Genomic DNA, 22,653 nt, shown 5'->3' with positions numbered 1-22,653 from the left:
CAAGCCCGATTTGGCAATACAGTATCCGACAAAATAAACAAACACAACAACAGCTTTTATGGCATCAATTGGCCGTTACATGAAAAAAAATAAACTTGGCGTGCCGGGAAGTAAAAAACCACCGTTGAAACGGCTGGGTATTGCCGATTTCTGTCCATACTGATATACTCCACTGCACCGATACGTTTCATTTAACCACTGACGGTGGTATAAGTTGTCGTCGAAACAGTTGAGATCAAACTTATTTAAAATTTGAAGCAATTCCTTTATATTGTCACACATGAATAAGGCATTATGACGTCACAGCATATACGATTCACTCACCAGCAATATGTACTTCGAGTCAACACGACAGAGGTGTACACGAACCGGAGTACCGGAGTGTCCGGAGCCGGAGTTTGCTAAAATTTGCCGGAGTCTACCCGGAGCCGGAGTTTACGTTATTTCAGATCAGCCGGAGCCGGAGCCGGAGCCGGAGCCGGAGCCGGAGCCGGAGCCGGAGCCGGAGCCGGAGCCGGAGCCGGATTCTATTTTACTTTCATTAACGTCTTGGTGATTTTTTGATGTTTTTATTTGCCCTCATAGGATATATGTATTTGACCTTTAACCTTGCTATCGCATTGCAAATAGTCCAAATACATTGCCTTATGTTTTCAAACTTTTCACACAATTGTTTTGACAGGACTACATTTTGGAGTGTCAGTGTACAGTGCAGCATCACAGTTTAGAGTGAGCAACCATGAATATTGATGTGAAAAATTAACAGAATTAATGAGCAAAAATAAAATGGTGGATAAACAGAACGTTGGTCCACAAAGTGAAGTTTGGTTGAATTTTTCACTGTTGTTAAATATTGAAAACATGGCTTATGGAGTTCATCAAGTAAATAGTATTAAATAGTGCTGGAAAATATCTATGCAGTGAAAAATTAGTGCCTAAAGTAGTTATACATATATCTGTAAAACAATATTGTAAATGAAAATGCTACCCCAGTAAGTTTTTTCATTATCCTCCTTATGCATGTTTTTTTTTCTTTCTATGAATGTCTTACAAAGCTGTGAATGTACTGTCCTGTCATTGCCACTGCCAATGTTTACTTACCATTTACACTGATATAAAATGAACCAGGATTTTTGTCAGGAATGTTTTATTTTTCACAATACTGGAGTGGTTTTTCTACTTTCAATTGCAAAACATTTTACAAAGAGTGTTGTTCCATCTTTTTGTTCAGTCTTATTGGTATTAATAACTTAAAAGAAAAGAAAAAATTTTTTTGTCATAACTGTTTTGTTTTGCTTGGATACTATCACAGGGATTTAACCTTCAATTACCTTTGCAACAAGTGTTATTCCTTCTTTCTGTTCAGTTTAAATGTTCATTTATTTGGTAATATTAACTTAAAAAGTAGGAACAGGAATTGTTTGTGACACCGGAGTATTATCAGGAGTCGGAGTCTGATTTTAGGCCTTTCATCAGGAGCAGGATTGGAGTCGGAGTTAATTTTTACGGAGTCGGGTTGGAGTCGGAGTCTAAAAATTTTGACTCCGTACACCTCTGCAACACGACTGTGCAGTTTACAGGCGATCGGATGTCACAACTACAATATTTAAATTCAAAGTTGGATTAAATTCGAATACGTTAAGTTAGAAACATATGCAAGAAAGCTTACCATGACAGCAATGCACAGAATCACACGACCACTATTCGAATTTCACTTAAATACAATCCAATAAATCTTTACAGTTTGCCACTATATTTCACAGCTGCAATAATACATAGACAAGTTAGTTTACACAACTAAGACAGCATTACACATAAATTCCAATTGCTAACCAATCGACAGGGGCAGAAACAGACAAACCCTGACACACAAACTTGGAAATGATATCAACCACGCTACAGACAGTTCGTTCCCAACCGCCGGTCCGCGTAAATATTTTGCCGGTCCGCAAATTATCTTACTTTATGCCAAGCCACTTTTAAAATGGGATTATAAGTAGGCCTAGTATTGCAAAGTTGTTGGTACCTGCGAAACTCATTTTCCACTTGGCTGTAAAACTGAAGTAGCTCATAACCGCAAAATTGTTTAATAAAGCTTTTTTGCGTTTATGATTCTTTTGTCATAAACTGTGTCTAGCATTAAACACTTTTGTAAAATATAGTTATTTTTCCTTTTGAGATGATTTGAGACTTTGACATTCATACTGAAAGCGAAACAACAGCAAACATCCCACTAGCATTGATTTGTGTAAATGGATTGGTGTTTTGTTGTTTCAGTTGAGTTGATTGTCGTTTGGACTATGCTAAATCTTGAATTATGTTGCGCAACGACAACTTTGGTGAACAAAAAGCTTACAAATATCTGCTGCATTTACTACGATCTTTTGTTGCTGGTCCGTGGATTTTTTTTAACATTTTTAGTTTTTACCGGTCCCGCGGTTTAGGGGGGCCACAGGCTGTGTTCCGGGGGGTCACGGGTACTGTAGGTTCACAAGAAACACCCACTAAAAGCCATTTTCTTTTTACCTTTTTCCAAAATTGAATCGACTATTTCACATACCGTAGTAACCGTACTATTTGTCTATATTGAGGTTTATCACGATTGCGGATTCTTGTTTACTCTATTCGACCTGTTTAAAGCCGAAATTAGTACCGAATTCCAACATGAGATTGCCATTTACATTTTTAAGGGGGCCACAGGTCCTACAGGGTTGCTTGAAGGGGGCCACGAGGCCAAAAAGTAACTTTTAGGGGGCCACGGTCTACGAATCTACGGTTGAGAACCATTGATCAATACTGTGCTAATGGTATGTATCGTGGTTTATCTGTTATCAATAATTGTGATGGATGAAAGAGATAAAGATATATTACCCAGTGTATGTGGGATCTACATCTATGGATTGCCGATTGCCGATCTACTCTTTGTATGGAAACCAACTTTAGGGACCACAGTAAACGTAAACACGAACCGGTGTGTGCACTTTTGGGAACTTTCTGTGAGTGTACTGAAAACTGAAAGTGAAAACATCGTAGAAAAAGATTTTGTCTAAAATTATGGGTCCCCTTCCCTGAAGGGGACACATATTGTTTTTGTCCGTATTTCTTTTTTCTGTCTAACGCTGGCTTGTTAGACGCGTTTGGTTAAGAAAGAGTGCTTCAAATTTATTCAAATTTGCACAGATGTTAGTTATTAATCTAAATTTGATCCTCCTGAAGTTTGACCCCGATTGACCCAGCGGTTCACCCACAGGCCCCCAAAATGCAAAATTTTTAAAACATGGTTTGTTATATGCGTTTGGTCAAGAAAGAGTGCTTCAAATTTGTTTAAATTTTGTCAGATGTTAGTTATTAACCAAAATTTGATCCTCCTGAAGTTTGACCCTGAATGACCCAAGGGTTCACCCACAGGCCCCCGAAACGTAAAATTTTTAACGCTGGTTTGTAACGCTCGTTTGGTAAAGAAAGAGTGCTTCAGATTTATTCAAATTTGGACATATGTTAGTTATTAATCCAAACTTGATCCTCCAGAAGTTTGACCCCGAATTACCCAGCGGTTCACCCACAGGCCCCCGAAACGTAAATGTGTCTAACGCTCGTTTGGTCAAGAAAGACACTGTAGGCAGAAGTCCCAAGAGAGTAACTCACTGGTTTACGATAGCAGGAGGGCTCAGCTTGACGTCGGACAGACGTTTTACGAGACGTCGTTTTGGTGATCAGAAATCAGCTGTTTTGCACAGCAATGCTATTTCGTTTTATTAAGTTATCACTCACATTTTCAGTTTTGGCAAAGGTTTCACACCTATGACGTGATTTAAACCTAATAAGCGTGCTTCGGTTTCGTATATGTCAAGGAAAACTTGTTAATCAAAATAAAGTTGAAAAAATAAACTTGACATTTTTGCAAGATAAATGTTTTTTTTTAAATGCTCGTTGTCAGGTCGGCCGCCGCATGACCACGGGTTACTTAAGGTCAACTAGTAGGTATTACTAACACAGATCAGAACTTTCTTTCGTGATAACGTAGCGTTTTTTTTTGGCAATAAATTTAGGAATCAACACTCAAGGCATGTATAAATTAGGTTAAACGGTGTTGTTGAACAGTAAGGACGGCGTGCTATTGAAAACGGTGTCAATAGGTCAAACAGTCGTTGCACCCTGAGAGGTTACTACAGGTCAATGGTTTTGCGAAACAAATTTAAATGAAAAACGAATTATTATGTGTACACTTGTAGCAAATTGCTTTTTAATTTAAAGTGTCTGTAACACAACTGTTACAGCTTTCTAGAAAAAAATGTGTTTAAAACCCGACCTTGGACGACAATATCTGGGTCAAAGCAAGAGATTAAATTAAAGTATTTGTTCCGTTCTTTTTTAATGTTTTTGTAATTAAATGACAATAATAGTGCAAAAAGAATACGAACAAAAAATGTTTATTGTTGGGTTAATGCTTTCTAAAAATTTGTCCTTAAAAATCTAAAAGTCACCGCAACATTTGTTTACCGTAAATCCGCACAAACACGCGTGTGGGGACCCATTAGTTTTTGTTTACAAAAACAATCATATGTGTAGATCAAATGATGTGTATAGTAAATTGGTAAATATCGTATAGAATATATAAAATGGAAGTATATCAGAAAGCCACCCTTCTAGTTCTAAAAGCGTTTGATGTGTTCTAACCTGTTTTTTGTTTCGTTTTAGGAAATGAAGTTCAATAAAAGTAAATATGAATTACATGCCGGGCACCGCCAGTTTAATTGAGGAGATTGACAAAAAGCAACTGGTAGTTCTCAGAGATGGAAGGATTCTAATTGGATATTTAAGATCGGTGGATCAGTTTGCAAATCTTGTTTTACAAAACACTGTGGAAAGAATACATGTGGACTCAATGTATGGTGACATTCCAAGAGGTGTCTTTGTTGTTCGGGGAGAAAATGTTGTTCTTCTCGGAGAGGTAGACTTAGATAATGAAGAACGCAAAGATCTGGAAAAGGTGCCAATACAGACTATATTAGCTGCTCAAGCTAAAGCACAACAAGAGAAGCAAGATAAAGAAAGAGCCAAAGCAAAAATTATGAAGGAAAGAGGTTTAATACCTTCTGTTGATCAGAATGAGGATGCATTTTAATGGGTCGTTTAATTTGTGGTGTTTAGAATTGAAACTAGTCACATGCCGACTGTTTGAGACAGGTGGCACTTTGTGAAAAGAGTCGGAATTTTGCAGTACACCAATTATGTGAATTTGGTAAAGTGTTGTTGTGAAACTTTATGTGTATATGAGTATGATATGCTGTAAAGTTGGCATGTAGTATTTCTTGCATATGTTTTTTGGAAACTTGCATCATGTTGAAACGTTCCAAAACATGCTATTATGTATAATGTTTTTTAAGCTTATTTGTTTTCTTTAAAGCAGATATGGCCCATTTAAAAAATTTGCCTTGTGCCACTGTATCACAACATCCCCATTATGGTTGAAACCGAAAACTAACTGTTTACATTAATATTATAACAATCATGGACATTTCCACTTCGGATGATGACAGAAATTTCAAACATCTTCTTGACAAAAAGAACATTTGTAGAGATTATTTGAGAAATGTGTGCCAGAGAGGAAGGTGTGTATGTAAATTTATTGCCCGTCACAAAACATACATTTTAACCATGTTTCAATATAATCAACATAGAACGAAAATCATTTACACATGTAACAGTGAATAGTCATTGATAAAACGAGTATAATACTTATTGTTGCCTCAAAGTGGGCAAAAAACTGGCCTTAAACCCAGTTAAGAAAATATTTAAATTATAACAAAGGTTTGTTTTTACCTCAGGAGATGCAAATACAAACATCCATCTGCCACTGAACTAGAAGAAATTGTTGATGTTTCATGTGTTGATGTTGTTTATGAGTTTTGTCATGACTTTCAAAACAGCCAGTGCCAACGACTAAACTGCAGGTATAGTTGTGAAAAAAATTAGAGGTAAATTTTAAAGTATCACATGATCTTTTAAGTCAAATTCCGTGGTAGGTTCATTCATTGCTCAAAAGAGGAAGAAGAGCTCTATAACACAACCAAGAAGTTGCCATTAAAACTGAAGCTACAATTCGATTTTGGCATTGGCGATTGTTTTCTTGGCCATGATAAACATCATTTCGAGAGTGAAAAACCTTTGGATCCAAACAGTCCTGTGTGTTGGGACTTTATCAACAGAGAATGCTTCAGAGGAAGAAAGTGCAAGTTTGTTCATCTCGACCCTCAACAGGCTGCAAAATATGAAGCAGAGCTCTCAGCTGGAATCAAGAGGCCAAGAATTCTTATGGATGACAAAGAAGGTTATGATGAAGACTGTAATGATTTCACCACATTCTCATCCAGTCAGGAAATGTCAGGGGGTGATATAATTTCCAAGTAAGTAACAGGTTTTTATCCCCAATGTGGCAACACTGACTGATATTATTGCTTTATAAAGAAAATATTTGCCTATTTTGTGTTAATAAAACAAACACTTCTGTTTTTTTACCCCTTGGAAGCTAAAAGCAAGAAATTTTTACCATTTGGTATTGTGTAATTAGTTTTTGAAACCAAAATCATTGCTTCTTCAAAACAGGGCAAAAATGGCTGATGTAGGTCCATGTATTTTCACTATAGTGTGGTCAAGTACATTTTCATTTAGGCATCTGCAAGAGGAAAATCAGTCATTGAAAAAGCGCATCCAAGAGTTGGAAAAGCAGGTTTCAGACCTTTCTGCCACAAACGAAGTTCTTTTGGAACAAAATGCACAATTTAGGCTGCAAAAGAGGTTAGCTATCTTTAAGAAAATGCTTAAATATGTTACAACATTATTCAATATATACCATTTTCAGGGGCATCCAAGGGTATGGTAGAAGTTCTGAGAGCATGACATCATTCAAGCCTACTGTTGGTTTGAGCACCCCTGCAAACTTGCCACAAAATGTTGTAGCCAGCAACACACCACAAGCTATGCCTGTTCAGCTGAATGTACAAGGTACAAAATTTGCATAAGTTTGTAACATCTGTATGAGCTGAAGTTATGCATACTTTAATGTATTGCAGAGGGTCCATGTAAATACCACTTAACCGCTGTGGATGCTCTGGCCAGCCTGTACACACTTTCTAAATGCTGTGACCAACCTGTAAACGCGACATGGTGCTGTGGCTAACCTGTAAATACCGCATGACTGCTGTGACCATTTTTATAACACTGATAGTTAGCGAGAGAATTTTATGGACTTTTGAAAGCGCTGACCGTTAAAGCTATTTGGGTGGGGGTGAAGGGTTGTTATTGAAAAACACTTCAATCAGGTCTCATTTACCCTTACAGGTTGGTCACATCGGTTATGCAGAATTTACAGGTTGGCCACAGCAGTCATGCAGTATTTACAGGTTGCTCACAGCAGCCATGCAGTATTTACAGGTTGGCCTCAGTGGTCACAGCGGTCAATGGGTAATTACAGACACCCATTGCAGATGGCAAGTTTATAATGGAGCTATAGTGTGATAGTAACAGCTTGTTATAATGCAGTGACTGGGCAGCCCAATGCTCAAGACTTGATGAATGGAGCTGCTGGACAACCTCCCCCACCTCAAGCAACAGTGGTAGCTGCTGGTGCACGTTTACAACAAGTTCCTGTTTCTGTTCCACAAACAACTGACATAGGTAACAGATGTAGGAAAGCACTTCTGTTGTTCCTATTCTGGTGTTTAGTTTTCTTACTCAAGTGTTTTCCAACCAACAGTGCAAATTTATTTACTACAAGGCATTTCCGTATAACGTGTACAAATATTTACATATCTACCATACTGAAACTCTTCAATCTGGTTATGTGTAGCTGCACAAGTCATTGCTGCAAACCTAGCTGCAAACTCAGGAAACAATGTTGAATCCATTCAAGGTGCCAACCAGATGGTGTCAGCGCTTTCAGGACAAATGCCCCACTCCAACGCCATGATTGCCCAAAACAATCTGAACCAAATGCCACAACAACCCATCGCCAGTTTTTCGGCGCCTGTACCCAACCAGCTTGCCCAACAACAGCCGCAACCACAGCAACAGAACATGGGTTCGTTTGCCGGTGGAATGCCAACACACAACCAAATGTCACAACAGCCTGTGAGCTTTGCCGGTACCATTATGGCCGCTGCACTTGCTGGTGGAAGGTGCGCAATCCAGGCCGCAACAAACACTTTAGTCACACTTTCGGGTGATGTACATCGATCGTCGATGGGTCACGCCGTTCAACTTCCACCCCCGGCCGTCGTGTACACAGTCACGCGTTCTACCGGCAACATGCCACTCGCAAGTACTGTTGTGTCTGGCACCGGACATGAAATGACTTTGGTTGCTGAAACACAGCGCAACGCCGTGAGCAGCATGCCTGGCCCTCTACACCCCGTGGGTCATCCGGCACAAGCTTTTAATAACGTTTCACCTGGAAATCAAGGCATCGTGCAAGCGTCGTCACACCAAAATACGGGTAGGTTTAAATTTAATTCTTTAAAACTATTGTAACTATTTGACCAAATGCAGTGGTTTTTGTTGCACAAACGGGCGTATGGAAAACTAGGTTGTAACTGCAATTCAGATTATGTATGCTAGCCAGGTACTCCAGTCTGTACAACGGCGGCAAGTTATTTTGTTTAGAGGGTAAGCACAAAGAACACACATTCAGAGCTTGGCTAACCCGGACAAGCTGCTTGTCTGGTTGTCTTAAAATGTGCCTTATCACGACATGCTATTTGTTGCAGGTATGCCTTGTGCACCACTTACATCCGGAATCGCTGCAGCGAACACTTCCATGCCACCTTCGGTATCAATGGGAGCAGTGCGGCCAGCTTTACAGAACAGTCTCGTGGCGTCGGCACAAGTAAATGCGGGGCCTAGACCTGTGGTTCCAACCGGCCCCACGCAAATGAACGAACAAGGCATTATCGCTTATCCAATAGCTGCCGTACAACCTGCACCCATGCACAACTGACTCAAAAGTTTGTCCCTTGCCTATTTACGCCTGACGGAGGACGTAGCGTGTTATTTACGAAACGATTTTTTATTCGGGCACTTTGCCCACTTTTATTATTGATTCTGTGTATTTGTCTTCGATTGAAACATGGATTTGTGTCCGGTGGTGAGCTGTTATAATCGTGCATTGTCAGTCCGGTTTCCTGACGTGAATACCTGACTAATATTGCACCGTGCCATTACGTTTTATTCGCTTAACTATAAATCGGATAGTACAATCCTGGTGCGTGGATTCAAATGTGATAAATCGTTTACCGAAAACATATCAAAATCGCTTTGGGTATTTTTATCGTTATCAAATGTTTACGCAGTAACAGTTTAAGTTTAAATTTTACAGGTTATTTGTGAAATAGTACGTTTCATGCGGTTAATACAATGAAGAAGTGTTTGTCTCCAGCGCATTTTTGTGTTTCCTGGGTTATAGCCTACTGGTTATAGTATACAACTTTAAACCTATTTGTGATCTGTCAAATACTTGAAAGATTTAAAGGATTTACAACAGACACATAAAATGCAAACGTGGTCTGACTAAAATCTGTCCGACCACGTTTTACCGTCAAAATACAAACTAATCGCGGGATATAACATAAACTTTGTGACACATTTTATTATATTTCTTCCTAAACAAATATTAGCTCGAAGTTGTCGTAAAGTGGTAATGAAGCAAAAACTCATATTCCGAGCGAGATATGACAACGAGATTGCGGATTATTTTAGGCAGTTACTGCACTTTTTCCTCAGAATGCGGGCAACTCCAGAATGCGCTGAGCAAGCTGTTCAACTGCTTGCTCTTCTTGCCGCTCCTTTAAATCATTTTATCTGACGAAGAATAATGCAATGAGGTGCGCCGGTAATTGCGGTTGGCCGAGGTGGGAATGTGCCGCATAGTATTTGGGCACATAAAGTCGGGGAGGCTCAAAATATTAAAGTTCGACTTTGAAATGTGCATATACGTACATTTATTTATTGTTTACAAATGACCTATTTCTGTAGTCCTCTTTCAGTTTACCACCGCTAAAAAAGCGGAACCGTTACAGGACTAGTCCAATTTATGACAACATCCGAGTCCGAGACTCCCGAGTTCAAACTTAGCAGAACGGAAGGGGATTTCGTGTAATTCAGGGACATCGTTACATAATATTATAGTATGCTGGAAACACATGGGTAAGTTATTTTTTCCGATGTATATGTAGTGATAAGTTTGGCGTTGTTAACTAGCTAATTACATATAATTTTGTCAAGCATTGGCAGTCTTTGAGACTACTTTCCAGAAAAAAATACTTAATTTGGTACAGAATAAAGCTTCTGAATATATATTTTTTAAATAACACACAATTTACTCTTTATAAACCAAATGACAAAGAAATAGACACTATCTATATGTTCGCACACTATATGCATGTTATGTGAGTTGTGACACAGGTGTTTTTACCATTGTTTTGTTCAAAGTATATATAAAACACAAGTAGTCCAACCCATTGTTACGCGATAGAGCTCCATGGACGCCATTTTGTGTCCAAATTAATACAGCAGGTATAGGGAAAAACACATAAATTGCCTGATTTTTACAAACTGGTGGGCTTTAACGCGAAATTGATAGGCAAAATCGAATAATTTTTTTGGGTTCTAACATTTGATCGTGATAACGCACGCTGAATGCAAATATTTTAAGCTTACATGAAAAATAAGCGGTAAAATTTACATGAAAAAAAGCAATTTAGCTTTTAATATTACGGTGAAATGTTAGAATCCGAAATCTTCATTCAATTTGGCGAATGAAATTCGCGTTTAAGATCTCCAGTTTGTAAATATCAGACAATTTATGTGTTATTTTCCTATACCCGCTGTATCATTTTGGACACAAAATGGCTCCATAGGCTTTATTGCGTAACAATAAGTTGGACAACTTGTGTTTTATACAGACTTTGGTTTTGTTATAAATATTTAATTGGACAATTCTGACGAATAAGTTGTTTATTTAGAATAAAATACAAATATAGATTTGTTTATTTGTCGACTGGGGTGTAACAAACTTTATGTCAAATGATTTGCAGATGAGGAAATGCCGGATATGACAGGGAGGTCCAGGGGCATTTGCCCCTCATCTGCTTCCCATTATTTGAAAGCCAGACCTGCAACAAACAATCGACCCCATGTACAAGGTGTGATAGCATAACATTAAAAATACAAAATTTTTGACTTTAATTTATTATAGATATACCTAGTTAGAAGGCAGTTTAGAAGGTTGTTTCCACCAGTTCTCACAGTTTTTAAAGGAAAGTAAAGAGTCTGTCCATACTTGTATTTGTTGGTATGCCCATATTATTTGGTTTCAGGGTTTTACTTGGAAAATTTATTTTTGCTCGTAGCTGCCCATGCTGAAAAACTTAATGAGCTAATTTGACCAAGACCTTGATCACACAATTTGCTTGATACAACTTCATCTTTGGGCATTTTGTAAGTGTGAGTGAGCAGCAAGAATTTGTTAAATATAATCTGTCAACTTGGAAGTAAGATCAGACAATACATTGGACTTCAGCTGTTGAGGAAATAGCTGCTTGTTTATGTGAAAGTTGGCAGCAGAGAAAAAAGATTCTGACCATATACGCAACAGGGAGTTGTTTACAAATTGACAGGAAATATTTTTGGTTCTGTAAATGTAGAAGACCCCATACTCAATGCTATGCTACCCTTAATTGTTACTCACATTTAGTGGTGTAATGTGGTAGATAAACTTTCTTTGAAGCAATTCTGTTGTTCTTAGAAACGCAATGCATATTTACTTAATTTGTAAGGCAGACAGAAAACACCATACAAGCGATTAACGCAATTCATTCGTGAGAAGTGATTTAGAGCCAAAGTCAATGAAATGTAATGCGGCAAATTGACATGAAAATTTGTGTTTGACATTAAACTTGTAAGCCCTCACAATTATAAACGAATTTTGGGGGCTTTAGAGATACAAAAAAGGTCTTGTTTTCTCATGCTGTAAGTCAGTGATTGGGTATTACTCTCACATTGGACACTTGTTTTGTTTTCAACATGTTTAAAACAACCTAATCAAATGTGAAGTGTAATTAGTGGTTGATTAGTGTCTGGTAAATGTCATCAACAATGAAGTGATGAAATTTAATTTACATGACATTAAATTAACTTTAAAACACTCCAACAAAATAAATTAGACATGTTTATTTGAAATTTTGTTGTAAATCAAACCTTTTTTTGAAAGACAGTGAGCATGATGTGTAATAAGCAATTGGTAGGAACTGAAGCGTAAAATTGGTTCACAAAGGAAATAGTGACTATTGTTTCCGTTAATGCAGTTGTTGACATTTCAATGCAAGCACTATAGTGTGAATGGTTTATCCGTTAGTTACACTGGCTATATTTGATTGTCTTCAATGCAGCATGTCAGCTAACTCCAACCTTTCACAAAGAATTCTTTTAAGTAAGAGATTTTGTATATGTATAGTACAATTATTTATTTATTATTTTTGGCCTATATTTGCTATCACGCTTGTATCAGTGGACAATTACAGCAGTTGGTTAAGCCATCAGGCTTCCAGACAGAACTAGGTGAAGAAGGGGGGTGCTATATTTATCATTGAGGTAACGCAGGCATGTTTGGTTACTTCTGGCTAACTTGGATGATTGTCACATCTGTTAGTTGTCTAGTTGAAAGGTTTAGAGCCTGATATAGTTACAGAGTATATGTGACTTAGTTAGTGGTAGCCAATGTCTTCGATGTAAACAATTTATGTAGCAGTTTCAATGTTGTATAGTAGAAGATGATGAAAGTGGAAAGGGCAACAAGTAAATCTGATCTTACTTATTTGTTTGTAGATTATATTTATGTACGGGAACTTAAACACAATGTGTCTGTATCTAAAGTCTAAACCAAGGTTTATTGTTTTAAAGTTTTTTTTTATTGTAGGTCAATACGGGCATTCTTCAAAAGATGATTCCATTTCTTCAGTTGACAGAGAAGATGCAGAACTGCAAAAAGCAATTGCTTTAAGTCTCCAAAATGAGGGCAACATTGGGGGTTTGCCATCCAACTCTCAATCAAGCAAGAATGAGTTGACCAGGTATGTGCTTGAGTTGGGCATACTATGAAAACACACTATACCCATTGAAACACTATACACAGATCTGTTCATAAGTTTAATCATGAATATAACGGCTCAAATAGTTGTAAAAAATGACATGCTTTTTTATTCAAATGAGCATTTGCCGAAAAGTTGGAACAATAAAGCATGTCGCTTTTTACGTCTATTTTGGGCCGTTATTTTCATCATTACAGACAATGACCCATTTACGCATTTGGCAGAGTTCTAGAGCAAGGCATAGGTTCAGATGACAGCCCTAACCCTGCTGCTGGTGGATCTGGTGATGGCCCAGTTAAAACTTGTGTGGATCCAAGTACTTTGTTACGAATAGGTAAGAATAAACTAGTTATTCTGTTTTTATGTGTTTGTTCTGAAAGTGTGATTTTATTTATACTTACAGATAAAGATTGGCCGACTGGGTTAAAGAATGTTGGCAACACTTGTTGGTTTAATGTAGTTATTCAATCCCTTTTTCATCTTCCATTTTTTCGCTACATTATTCTCAAGTTTTGCAACCTGAAACATACACCAGAAAGTGTTGAGGTAAAAGTTATTTAGATAAAATTAATAATCACATTTTTCAAGTGTTAATCTGTCTTCAGACTCAAAGAAACTTAAAAGTGATTAGTGAACTAAGAAGTTTGTTTGCATTGATGTACTCTTCAAAACGAAACCACCTTGATCCTCAAAAGTGTATCAACGTGTTGCAGGAAACATTTCTAAACCAAAGTTCCGACAGTCAACAGGTAGATAGAATTGTTTTCTTTGTTTTGAACTTTTAATGCCACATTGCCATTTTGTTAGTTTGAAAGAATGTATCCTTTGGTCAAATCCAACCCATCTAAAACAGACTGAAAGATACTATAATGTGTAAAGCAATCCTTATAACCAGTCCACTGTTATCTAAAATGGCAAAAGGCAACACAGCAATTATGCATTTAACTAAATCATAAAAAATATAAAAACTAAAACAACACCGTATTACCCTTAGAATAAATATCGAAAAATAACAATTGTTCCATAGGAACAAACATCTCTGTAGCTGCAAAATTGTTGTTTACAGTGAATATGTTTCATAAAACAAAACATATTAAACTTTGTTTTAAAAATTTCATTACATTGGTAGTAGCGTTGTCACCACAGTGGCCAACAAGTTAACAATAACATTTGTTAAATCACAGGATGTCAGTGAATTTATCCACATGCTGCTTGATGCATTAGAAGGTGCTTATCAGTACAAACTGGAGGTGGAACAGAAAAGTAACAGATCAGAAATCAGCAAAAATGAAGATCCTTTTTCCTCAAACAATGACACCTACCACCTGAATGTCCTTAGTGACATTTTACCTAAAAAGGAAAAGCAACACACAACTAATCCAATGTTGGAACTGTTTTACGGAACAAGCAAAACTGTTGGAATGAGAGAAGGTAGGGGTTTTTACCTTCAACTAACAAACCTAAGCACTGCTTCAAATGGGTTTTGTGTATGTTTTGAAGTTGTGTTACATTTTTAAATTTTATGTTGTACATACATTAAGACTTACTCTTTTCACAGGAAAACACTTCGAACAAGAAAATTGTTTTAGTATTTTGCCTTTATGTGTGGAGGGAAAGAAAAACCTCCATGAAAGTTTGGAGCATGCAACTGCAAAAGGAAACGTCGGCAAGGAAAAAGAGGTAAGTGTAGTGTCTCCACGACTGTTGCCTATACTTACTACACTGTTGTGAAGGTATGAGTCAACCAAGCTATCCACTAAAACACAGGTTAAGGACTTTTTATGTTTGTCCAACCAACTAGAAGTCATGGTGACAATTTATCTTGGGGTAGAAAGTTGTCTATATATTCTCAGATCTCAATTCTGTGTACATAAGATATTATCTTTCAGCAAAAATATGCGGATTTTAAAAAAGATCGGTTGATCATAAATGACTTCTACACAAAAATAGTTAGACTTCCAATACAATGTCAAAGCATCAAGCTAATGGACGATCAGTTGCAATACAACAGTGGTTCCCAAATTATGCACCGCGGCACACTGGTGTGCCACCAGATGTCATTAGGTGTGCCGCAAAAAATATTGAAATTAAAATCATTCAAGTAGGGCAGGAACTTGGCCGAATGGTCTGGCGCGCCTGACCCACATACAGACATTAAATAAAAAACCTGATCGGGATTCGTCCCCGGGAGTGTCCTGGGTTCGAACCCCGTGAAAAAAAAATCAATCAAGTAGAGTTGTAGTGCCAGGTGCTTAGACCACTAGGCCAACATGCTCCACGTCTCTGAGATGTTCAACTAGGCTATTTAACTATGAAAGTGACCTGTATAGCGGCTTTATGACCTCATAGTTAGTGCCTTTGTCAGCTAAAAAAATTATTCAAATGTTCGAAGTGCGCCAAATAATTTTTGTTTTTTCTAAAATGCGCCTTAAAAGAAAAAAGTTTGGGAACCACTGCAATACAATGTCATTTTGGTGTTTTTGTTTGTGTTAAGAAAAATGGATTTAAAAAACTAAGTTGACTTGAATGATCAACTTTATGAAACATTTTGAAATGTTTTTTAGATGTGGTTTACAAAACTCCCTCCAGTGCTAACATTTCAACTGTCAAGATTTCATTTCAACCAACAACTCAACAAACCAGAAAAACTTCATGATCGCCTGGTTTTTCCATCTGTTTTATACATGGACAGGTGATTAGGGTGCATATGCTGTTGTACTGATCTTTATCTAAGTTAAACTGTACACCATACCTACAAAACTTAATACAAGTACATAAAATGTGAATTATTTTGCAGGTATATGGAATCAAGTAAGGAAATAACCCGTGCTAAACGAGAGGAAGTTAAACAACTCTCAATGCAGTTACATGATATGCGCTTACGTTTGAGCAGGTATTTTACATATTATAACCAAAGTAAGTACCAAGGATAATAATTGAGTGTTTTTTTACAGAGCTATTACAACATACCACAATGGAAGATCGTACACACTGTCTGATGTTCTATTGTGTTGTGCTAATTATGCATCACAAAAACATGCTGAAGGAGGTGACAATAGCACTAACCCAAATCAAGAGTCAAGAAGGTGACATGTTTACAAATATGTAGCTCTTACAGCAGTTTTTATTGACGGTTTTAACCTTTTCTTAAGGTGATATGTTGTAGCACTCTGCCACCAATCCAAAAAAGAGAACCTATTTACTCATCTAGCCACTTTTGCTAACAAAACAATGATTTTTCTTACCACCCATTAAATTTTACAAAATGCTGTTCACTGCTGCTGTTGCTTAGATTAGGAAGCCCTGTGCAAAACTTAATCCAGTTTAAAGTTTGACCTATATTGGACTGTTTTAGGAGATCTGGAAGTGGATCCCCAAGCTTTGGTTTGTCCCCTAACAAGCGAAGTAAGGAAGACAGCTCAGAAAGTGATGAACAGGAAATTTATCCTGGATCATCAGCTGCCAATGACAGTGTAATGTCCACAGAAGCCCAAACTGTGGAAGCAATTTTAAGAAAATGGAAGGAGAATGTGGATCAAGAAATAATTGGTAAATTTGTTGTTTTTTGTTTTTTCATTTTGTTTTGTAATAACCATACTGAGGCAATCAGAAATATCTAATTGTGCTTTGTATAAAAATTTTAAACTCTGGTTGTTTCAGATCTGAGAGAAGCCATCAGTCAAACAGAAATAAAAATTGACAAGATGTTTGAAGAAAGTGATTTAAGGCAGATGCCGTACACTTTGCATGCTGTGCTTGTTCATCAGGGTCAAGCTTTGGCAGGTACAGTTATGTTTGTAAAATAATGTAAATGCAGACAATGTATCTTTTTTAAAAAGTAATCTGCGTTTGTAAAAAATCTCCATTTGTTTGCTTAATTTTATTTCAATTTCTATTTTAAGAAAGCGATTGTCATTGACAAATTACCGAAACCCAATTTAGTACTGCAATTGCAAATGTCAATCTTTTTGTTAAGTAAATGGTTTTGTATGACATTTTTTTGCAAATGCAGTGTGATTCATATTATGCAGGTCACTATTGGGCTTACATTCGTGACTACAAAAACCAATGCTGGCTTCGATTCAACGATACCATGGTAACAGAAGAAACTTTTCAACAACTTGCCACAGAATCAGTCGGTGGAATTCATGCATCTCGTTACTATGGCAATCTTGCCAGTGCCTACTGTCTGATATATGTCAACAGCAAGCGAACAGATCTATTTGCAGGTATTGTTTGCTAAATTTTTTGCTGGGGTGCGAAAAACAAATTAAAAAAGATTTTTTTTTGCCTAAAAGTATTCAACCATTTGATTAAGACTATCAAAAAATTTCAATATCGACCATGATATGCATAATTTGCAGATTTTGATTTCCAAACTGCTATATCAAAGGACCTTGACCTTAGCAATCTAATCAACTGCGACCAAGAGAAGCTTGATAATGAGTTGGAGCAGATAGATATGGAAAAGGCCAAACAAATGTCCCTTGAGACAGTTGTCTTACCAACTGACAATGATTGTGATGAAAACCAAAAAGAAAATCTTCAGGCTGGTAAAAGTTAGTGAAAGGCAAAAATAAGAAGTTACTGTATTACTAGCTTGTTTTCTTCCATTTAATTACAACTGTACATGTCACATTTGTAAGTCATTTTGAACATGATTGTGAAGCGACACTAGAAAATTTTGTTTTAAAATTTTGGTGTTTTTCTACATATAGTTAACATAAAACAGTTTCACAAATAATTTTAAATCATTTTTCCAAAAAGTGTTTTGCTAGAAAGAAAAATATTAGAAGCAATAAGACTTAGGTTGTTTAATGCACAAGATTGCTTTGGCACAACAACCACTCCTGAAGAATATGATTCAAAATATACATATTTTTTGCTTTTGCAGACGTGATAGATGACGGAGGTCCTCTTGACTTAGCAGTTTTAAAAAATGCCATTGATCGAGTGTCAGACACATATAACGGCTCAGGACCAGAAAAAGCCCTTGAGCAGGTGCGTTGACTTTTTTGCCCTTTGTACTAACCCTCGACAGTGTCTTTCAACCTTTTTATTCTTGTGGCTCAAAAACAAACTAACTTTTCCAGGCTAAAAGATATTTGTAAGAATTTTCTTTGAAACTAGAATGTGATTTAAATCACTGGTTTTGGTAACAAACGAGATTAAAATAAGGTGTAGCAGCACCACTGTTAAACGGCACTGCCTCAAAAAGACTTCATATGAAAACTTTAGACAGCATTTTCCATTTGTACTTTTAGTGGGTGGGCAGTTATTGTGTAAAGTTTAATGGAAAGATCTTGCTGCCAATACACTATATTCGAACCCTGGCAAAAATACATGGCTGGTAATCTCGCATATTTTAGCCTAAATGGAATGGGTATTTGTGAAGAATCAGAAAACTTTTTAAAAGCTATGTATTTCCTTTTCTTTCTATTTTTCTCTCGCCTCTTCAGAAAAATGCAGAATCAGAAACAGAAGATCCCCAGGCCCCAGAGGAACTTGAGCCTAAAAATATAAGCAGCATAAGTAGTAACGAGCCTTCCACAACGAACCAAGCCAAATTATCAGAAACCAACCACATTACAACCAGGCCTGAGTTAAACGACTATGAAGATGAGGTTTCTTTTATTCTTTTCTATTCACTTTCCTATCTCTCTTTTCTGCAACTATCCTTTCTCTTTCTAGGCTTCTTGTTGTCCGACATTTCAAGCTTTGATCTTTGCTATTATGAAAGTGGGCAGCACTTACAACTTGAAAGGACCGCGGGTCGCCTTATCCCAGGTAGTTCACCTATACAATGTTTACAAAAGTATTACCTGATTTGTATGTCAACAGTGTATCACGTGACAGTATGTGACCACGTCGATTCTACTCTGAGCACTACCAATAGCGAAATCTTTCAAACAAACATCTTGAGTTATGTCTAGTCTTTGACATAGCAATAGGCACTATAACCCTCTGGTCAAATTAGAAATGCAAAACACTGAAGGTGATCAGCGAAATGCATACAGATTTTCATTTTTCGTTTTTAGGCGATTAGCGAAGAAATGGAAAGGCTTCAAACCTTGTCCAAAGAGCAGGAAACCTTAATTACGGACCCGCGCTTGCAGAATATTGTTGTGTACCTCTACCAGAATGGTGCTACCCCAAAGGTAAACATTGGCCTATGGGCAATCTCGTTGGCTTTTGTACATATAACGTGCGCCTAATACATAAAGGCAACGGAAACTGAAAATGACGCCACCCTAACGATTCAGTAACTGATAACATGGCGATAAACATGTAGTGACCTCCAACATGTTGTTGTAACTCTGAATAGCCCGTCACAAAAACACGTTTAGATGAGTGTAATTTTACTACTGTACTGAATTAATTGTGTGTTACCACGAAGCTAAAAATACTTGTATCATATTACATAGCATCTGGTAATGCACATGGCGACATGTATTGTCACAGCTGCAAAAACCTAGCGTAATCCGCTAGTATAATAGTAAAAAGGAGGGAATAATGAGAAAAAAAACAGCACCTTGTGTGTGTTTGACATCTACTATTCGTATATATATTTTTTCAATTAGGTGATAGAAAGATGTACTTTGGAACAATTTACTGACAGGAGGTTACGATACGACCAACGGTCAGCAGACATTATGCGATGCGCCATCGAAAAACTCGCGTCATTAGATTTGAACGAAGAACCTGATGAGCTGAGCGTAAGTAAACAAGCAGATATAGAATTGGCCGATTTAAACTACTTGGCTGAGAAAGGGTTTTGCAAGTTACAACGCTCAAATGTCTCTTGAATTGTACATCTCTTACGATTATATGGGACCGTCTTGTAAAACTATCATCACCCAACCCGTAGTTCAAAAACCATGCTTGCTGTTAATGCTTCTTAAATTTTCAGTTAAGATGAACATAAATTCATAACTGGGATCAGCCCTGAAGCGTCTATGCAGACCAGCGATCACGGCACACTCATATATAAATCACAGTACGCCAGGCCCATTGAAGGCGCTATACCGAATCATACTGGTCAATCTGGCGATCCCCTACTACGAAGCTGACATGTGCATCATACGAGGCAGGCAACGGTGCTTGTGATTCGACTTTCGGCGGATTCTCCACTGGGCCTGTGTAGCTCAGTTGGTAGAGCGCGAGTCCCGGAAAGACTCCTGTCGTGTGTTCGAATCCCACCGCAGGCTAGATTTTTCTAGCCTACGCCTTGCCATATGGTGGTGAATGCTTGGTGACCGGCTGATTCGGTATAGCGCCTTCAATGGGCCTGGCGTACTGTGATTTCTTAAATTTTGTTCGGTCTTTGCTTGTTTTTAATGCTCCAATAGCGAATCTAATAAAATATAAAGTCATGTAAACAATATGTAGTAGAAAAATATTTTTGTATGTTGTTGACACACGAAAACCTTTACCGATTTAAGTCTGCGGGCGAGGGCTTCAGAAATACTGGTATAGATCATAGTACATAAGGCCCGTTAGATGATGCCGAGAAAACGTTGAATGCGCGTTTTTAAGACCGTAAACTCACTTATCTCATATACAAGCACCCATTTAACTGCTGAGCTCTTTTTTGCAGGAGTGGAAGCAGAAATATCAGTACTTCTGTCTGGCGACTTGTCACATGCTACGCGGTTTATCACTCTTCCACAAGCGGCATTTCTTTGAGGCCGCCACACATTTTATCGCTGTGCACGAACATAACGTGGGACTCACTGCTGGCGGTGAGACAAGGATGGGGGTCGACGCCAAGTTTGTGGGAAGATACTGTAGGACCTGTGTTCAGGTTAGCAAGTGTTCAGCCTTTCTTTCAACGGTTACCAAAGTCGTTTGGTATGCTTTTCCTGTAATATCAAATTTGTTCAAATTGCGTAAACTGCGGTGCATGTAAAATACACAGGATCACTTGGTGCATTAGTAACACCGCTTGGTGCGCGTCTATATTGCTTGGTGCACTTTTGTGTTACTTGGTGTACCTTTAAAATAACTTGGTACACCTCTATCTCGCTTGATGCGTCGCTATACCAATTGGTGCACATCTACATGGATTAATACACCATTTATAAACAGTGATGTAGTAATATGCATTCCAATCAATATAAATGTGCACGAAGTAATTTTTAGGTTCATTAAGTAATATAAATGTGTACTAAGTGACATAAGAGCGAACCAAGATACTTTTTACCAAGATACTATACTTTTCAAGAGCGAACCAAGATATATTTTTGATGCACCCCGTAAACTGAGCTTTAGGACCGCAAAACGTTGAATGTTATCTTCTACACAAGGCCTAAATATAAATTGTTTGAGCAGAGAGTAAATGAGCAGGCAATGCGCCAACTTCAATCCCCTGACAAGGAAATCGCGCTGCAGGGCATTCAGATGATGAGAAGCCAGTTGATACCTTGCATAGCTGCCCTGCTTTCCACGGAAAAGGGGGGAGGGACAGCTCAGGACTTGCAGCTTGCAGATAACATGCGGGACGATTGGTGTTCGTTACTTGAGCAGAACGTCGGTAAGTTTAAAACTTGAAACAACTATGGTGTTTTTATCCAATTTAGTGGTCTGATTAACCTTCCAGGAAAGGAAACTCTAATAACGTAAGAATTCACATCAGAGAAAGTTTCCAAATACTGTTAGGTAGCACAAAAAGCATTTGCGAATATTTAAAAGCAACTTGTCGTAAAACGCTAACGGTTAGGGCTATTAGGATCGGACATTATCATAAAAATGGCAACGAACCCAACATACAAACTTAGTTTCTAAGCCTATTCCAGTCTTACTGATGATCTAAATATCTGTGCTCTTTACGCCATCTATAGGTATTCAGCCAACTTTGTCTTTTGGGAATACACACAAGAGCTACTTGTCCCGTGTCCTGTGCTCCACGTTATATCATTAATCCTAGTTGGTCAAGGAAGCCTATTTTAAACATCGTATTAACATATGTTTTTCCTGCAGTTTTATCGAGAGAACAATTGTCGAACGTACTTACCGAATTTCTGGATGTAAGCCCGGCTTCGGTATCCAACACAGCAATGCCAGAGGTGGACGTACCCATCAACCTTTGTCAGCAGTATGAGACTGTCATGTCTTCCCTCTTACATGAGCCAGACTAACATTTTACTAATATGCTATTTTTTGCTTTGTGCTACAGGAAAATTTTCTCTATTGCTTTCAGGCCTTGGAGCCATTTTTTAAACTCGCAAGAAAAATTGGTCAGTTTTTGCCGATAAACGCTTGATGCTATTTGCTTTTCAATTCTTTGTGTCTGTTGGGTACTGATTGCGTTTTACCAAAACTTGGTTGTGTTTAGCTTTTAACGCACACTTGCTTTTTCCACTGTGTCTTATTAAATATACCTTTATTTAAAACTTGTGTTGTGATAGTAATACAGGAATAGTTTTTGTTTCAAACGTAAAGCAACATCTAATCTACAAGGCAAGTCTTATGTATACGGTAAGGTTTTCATATTTTCAAAACAGACACTTTT

At 37.7% G+C, this 22,653-nt stretch overlaps 3 protein-coding genes across 10 annotated transcripts; all 3 read left to right on the top strand.

Moving 5' to 3' along the window:
* The first annotated feature begins 1,353 nt into the window (after positions 1 to 1,353).
* Positions 1,354 to 5,411, top strand: LOC145215326 (U6 snRNA-associated Sm-like protein LSm1). 3 transcript variants are annotated; one of them, XM_080084018.1, is made up of 3 exons: positions 1,354 to 2,807; positions 2,876 to 2,996; positions 4,699 to 5,411. In XM_080084018.1, the coding sequence occupies exon 3, from the start codon at positions 4,724 to 4,726 to the stop codon at positions 5,123 to 5,125; it is 402 nt and encodes a 133-aa protein (XP_079940144.1). In that variant the 5' UTR covers positions 1,354 to 2,807; positions 2,876 to 2,996; positions 4,699 to 4,723; the 3' UTR covers positions 5,126 to 5,411. The 3 variants fall into 3 exon arrangements, with proteins under 3 accessions (XP_079940144.1, XP_079940143.1, XP_079940142.1); XM_080084017.1 differs by lacking the exon at positions 1,354 to 2,807 and having other exon boundaries at positions 2,821 to 2,971; XM_080084016.1 differs by lacking the exon at positions 1,354 to 2,807 and having other exon boundaries at positions 2,821 to 2,996.
* On the top strand, positions 5,361 to 9,424 carry LOC145215323 (uncharacterized). 2 transcript variants are annotated; one of them, XM_080084012.1, is made up of 8 exons: positions 5,361 to 5,612; positions 5,829 to 5,954; positions 6,027 to 6,407; positions 6,673 to 6,798; positions 6,863 to 7,005; positions 7,543 to 7,677; positions 7,850 to 8,494; positions 8,766 to 9,424. In XM_080084012.1, exons 1-8 carry the CDS (start codon positions 5,512 to 5,514, stop codon positions 8,993 to 8,995), a joined length of 1,887 nt encoding a protein of 628 aa, XP_079940138.1. In that variant the 5' UTR covers positions 5,361 to 5,511; the 3' UTR covers positions 8,996 to 9,424. The 2 variants fall into 2 exon arrangements, with proteins under 2 accessions (XP_079940138.1, XP_079940139.1); XM_080084013.1 differs by having other exon boundaries at positions 5,412 to 5,612; positions 7,913 to 8,494.
* A 363-nt stretch (positions 9,425 to 9,787) lies between these two features.
* On the top strand, positions 9,788 to 22,534 carry LOC145215322 (ubiquitin carboxyl-terminal hydrolase 28-like). 5 transcript variants are annotated; one of them, XM_080084006.1, is made up of 23 exons: positions 9,946 to 10,200; positions 11,091 to 11,198; positions 12,971 to 13,124; positions 13,367 to 13,476; positions 13,546 to 13,688; positions 13,748 to 13,891; positions 14,327 to 14,573; positions 14,701 to 14,822; positions 15,707 to 15,834; positions 15,940 to 16,035; positions 16,097 to 16,228; positions 16,498 to 16,691; positions 16,803 to 16,925; positions 17,174 to 17,371; positions 17,507 to 17,701; positions 18,037 to 18,143; positions 18,602 to 18,766; positions 18,834 to 18,929; positions 19,181 to 19,300; positions 19,724 to 19,858; positions 20,740 to 20,946; positions 21,474 to 21,675; positions 22,122 to 22,534. In XM_080084006.1, exons 1-23 carry the CDS (start codon positions 10,197 to 10,199, stop codon positions 22,277 to 22,279), a joined length of 3,288 nt encoding a protein of 1,095 aa, XP_079940132.1. In that variant the 5' UTR covers positions 9,946 to 10,196; the 3' UTR covers positions 22,280 to 22,534. The 5 variants fall into 5 exon arrangements, with proteins under 5 accessions (XP_079940137.1, XP_079940132.1, XP_079940133.1 ...); XM_080084007.1 differs by having other exon boundaries at positions 9,947 to 10,200; positions 17,507 to 17,695; XM_080084009.1 differs by lacking the exon at positions 18,602 to 18,766 and having other exon boundaries at positions 9,948 to 10,200.
* The last annotated feature ends 119 nt before the right edge of the window (positions 22,535 to 22,653 follow it).

The sequence above is a fragment of the Phallusia mammillata genome, chromosome 2 (genome assembly GCF_965637545.1).
Source record: "Phallusia mammillata chromosome 2, kaPhaMamm4.hap1.1, whole genome shotgun sequence".
NCBI classification, from domain to species: Eukaryota; Metazoa; Chordata; class Ascidiacea; order Phlebobranchia; family Ascidiidae; genus Phallusia; species Phallusia mammillata.
Note: the sequence above shows the minus strand (reverse complement) of the source record. Positions and strands in the feature narration are given on the sequence as shown.

Bases quoted from the DNA above. Each gene is read 5' to 3' on its own strand.
- LOC145215326 (XM_080084018.1), top strand. From the start codon at position 4,724: ATGAATTACATGCCGGGCACCGCCAGTTTAATTGAGGAGATTGACAAA.
- LOC145215323 (XM_080084012.1), top strand. From the start codon at position 5,512: ATGGACATTTCCACTTCGGATGATGACAGAAATTTCAAACATCTTCTT. The intron at 7,678-7,849 runs GTAACAGATGTA...GGTTATGTGTAG, and splicing joins TCCACAAACAACTGACATAG to CTGCACAAGTCATTGCTGCA. The intron at 8,495-8,765 runs GTAGGTTTAAAT...TATTTGTTGCAG, and splicing joins GTCGTCACACCAAAATACGG to GTATGCCTTGTGCACCACTT.
- LOC145215322 (XM_080084006.1), top strand. The intron at 16,036-16,096 runs GTATTTTACATA...GTTTTTTTACAG, and splicing joins ATGCGCTTACGTTTGAGCAG to AGCTATTACAACATACCACA. The intron at 16,692-16,802 runs GTAAATTTGTTG...TGGTTGTTTCAG, and splicing joins TGTGGATCAAGAAATAATTG to ATCTGAGAGAAGCCATCAGT.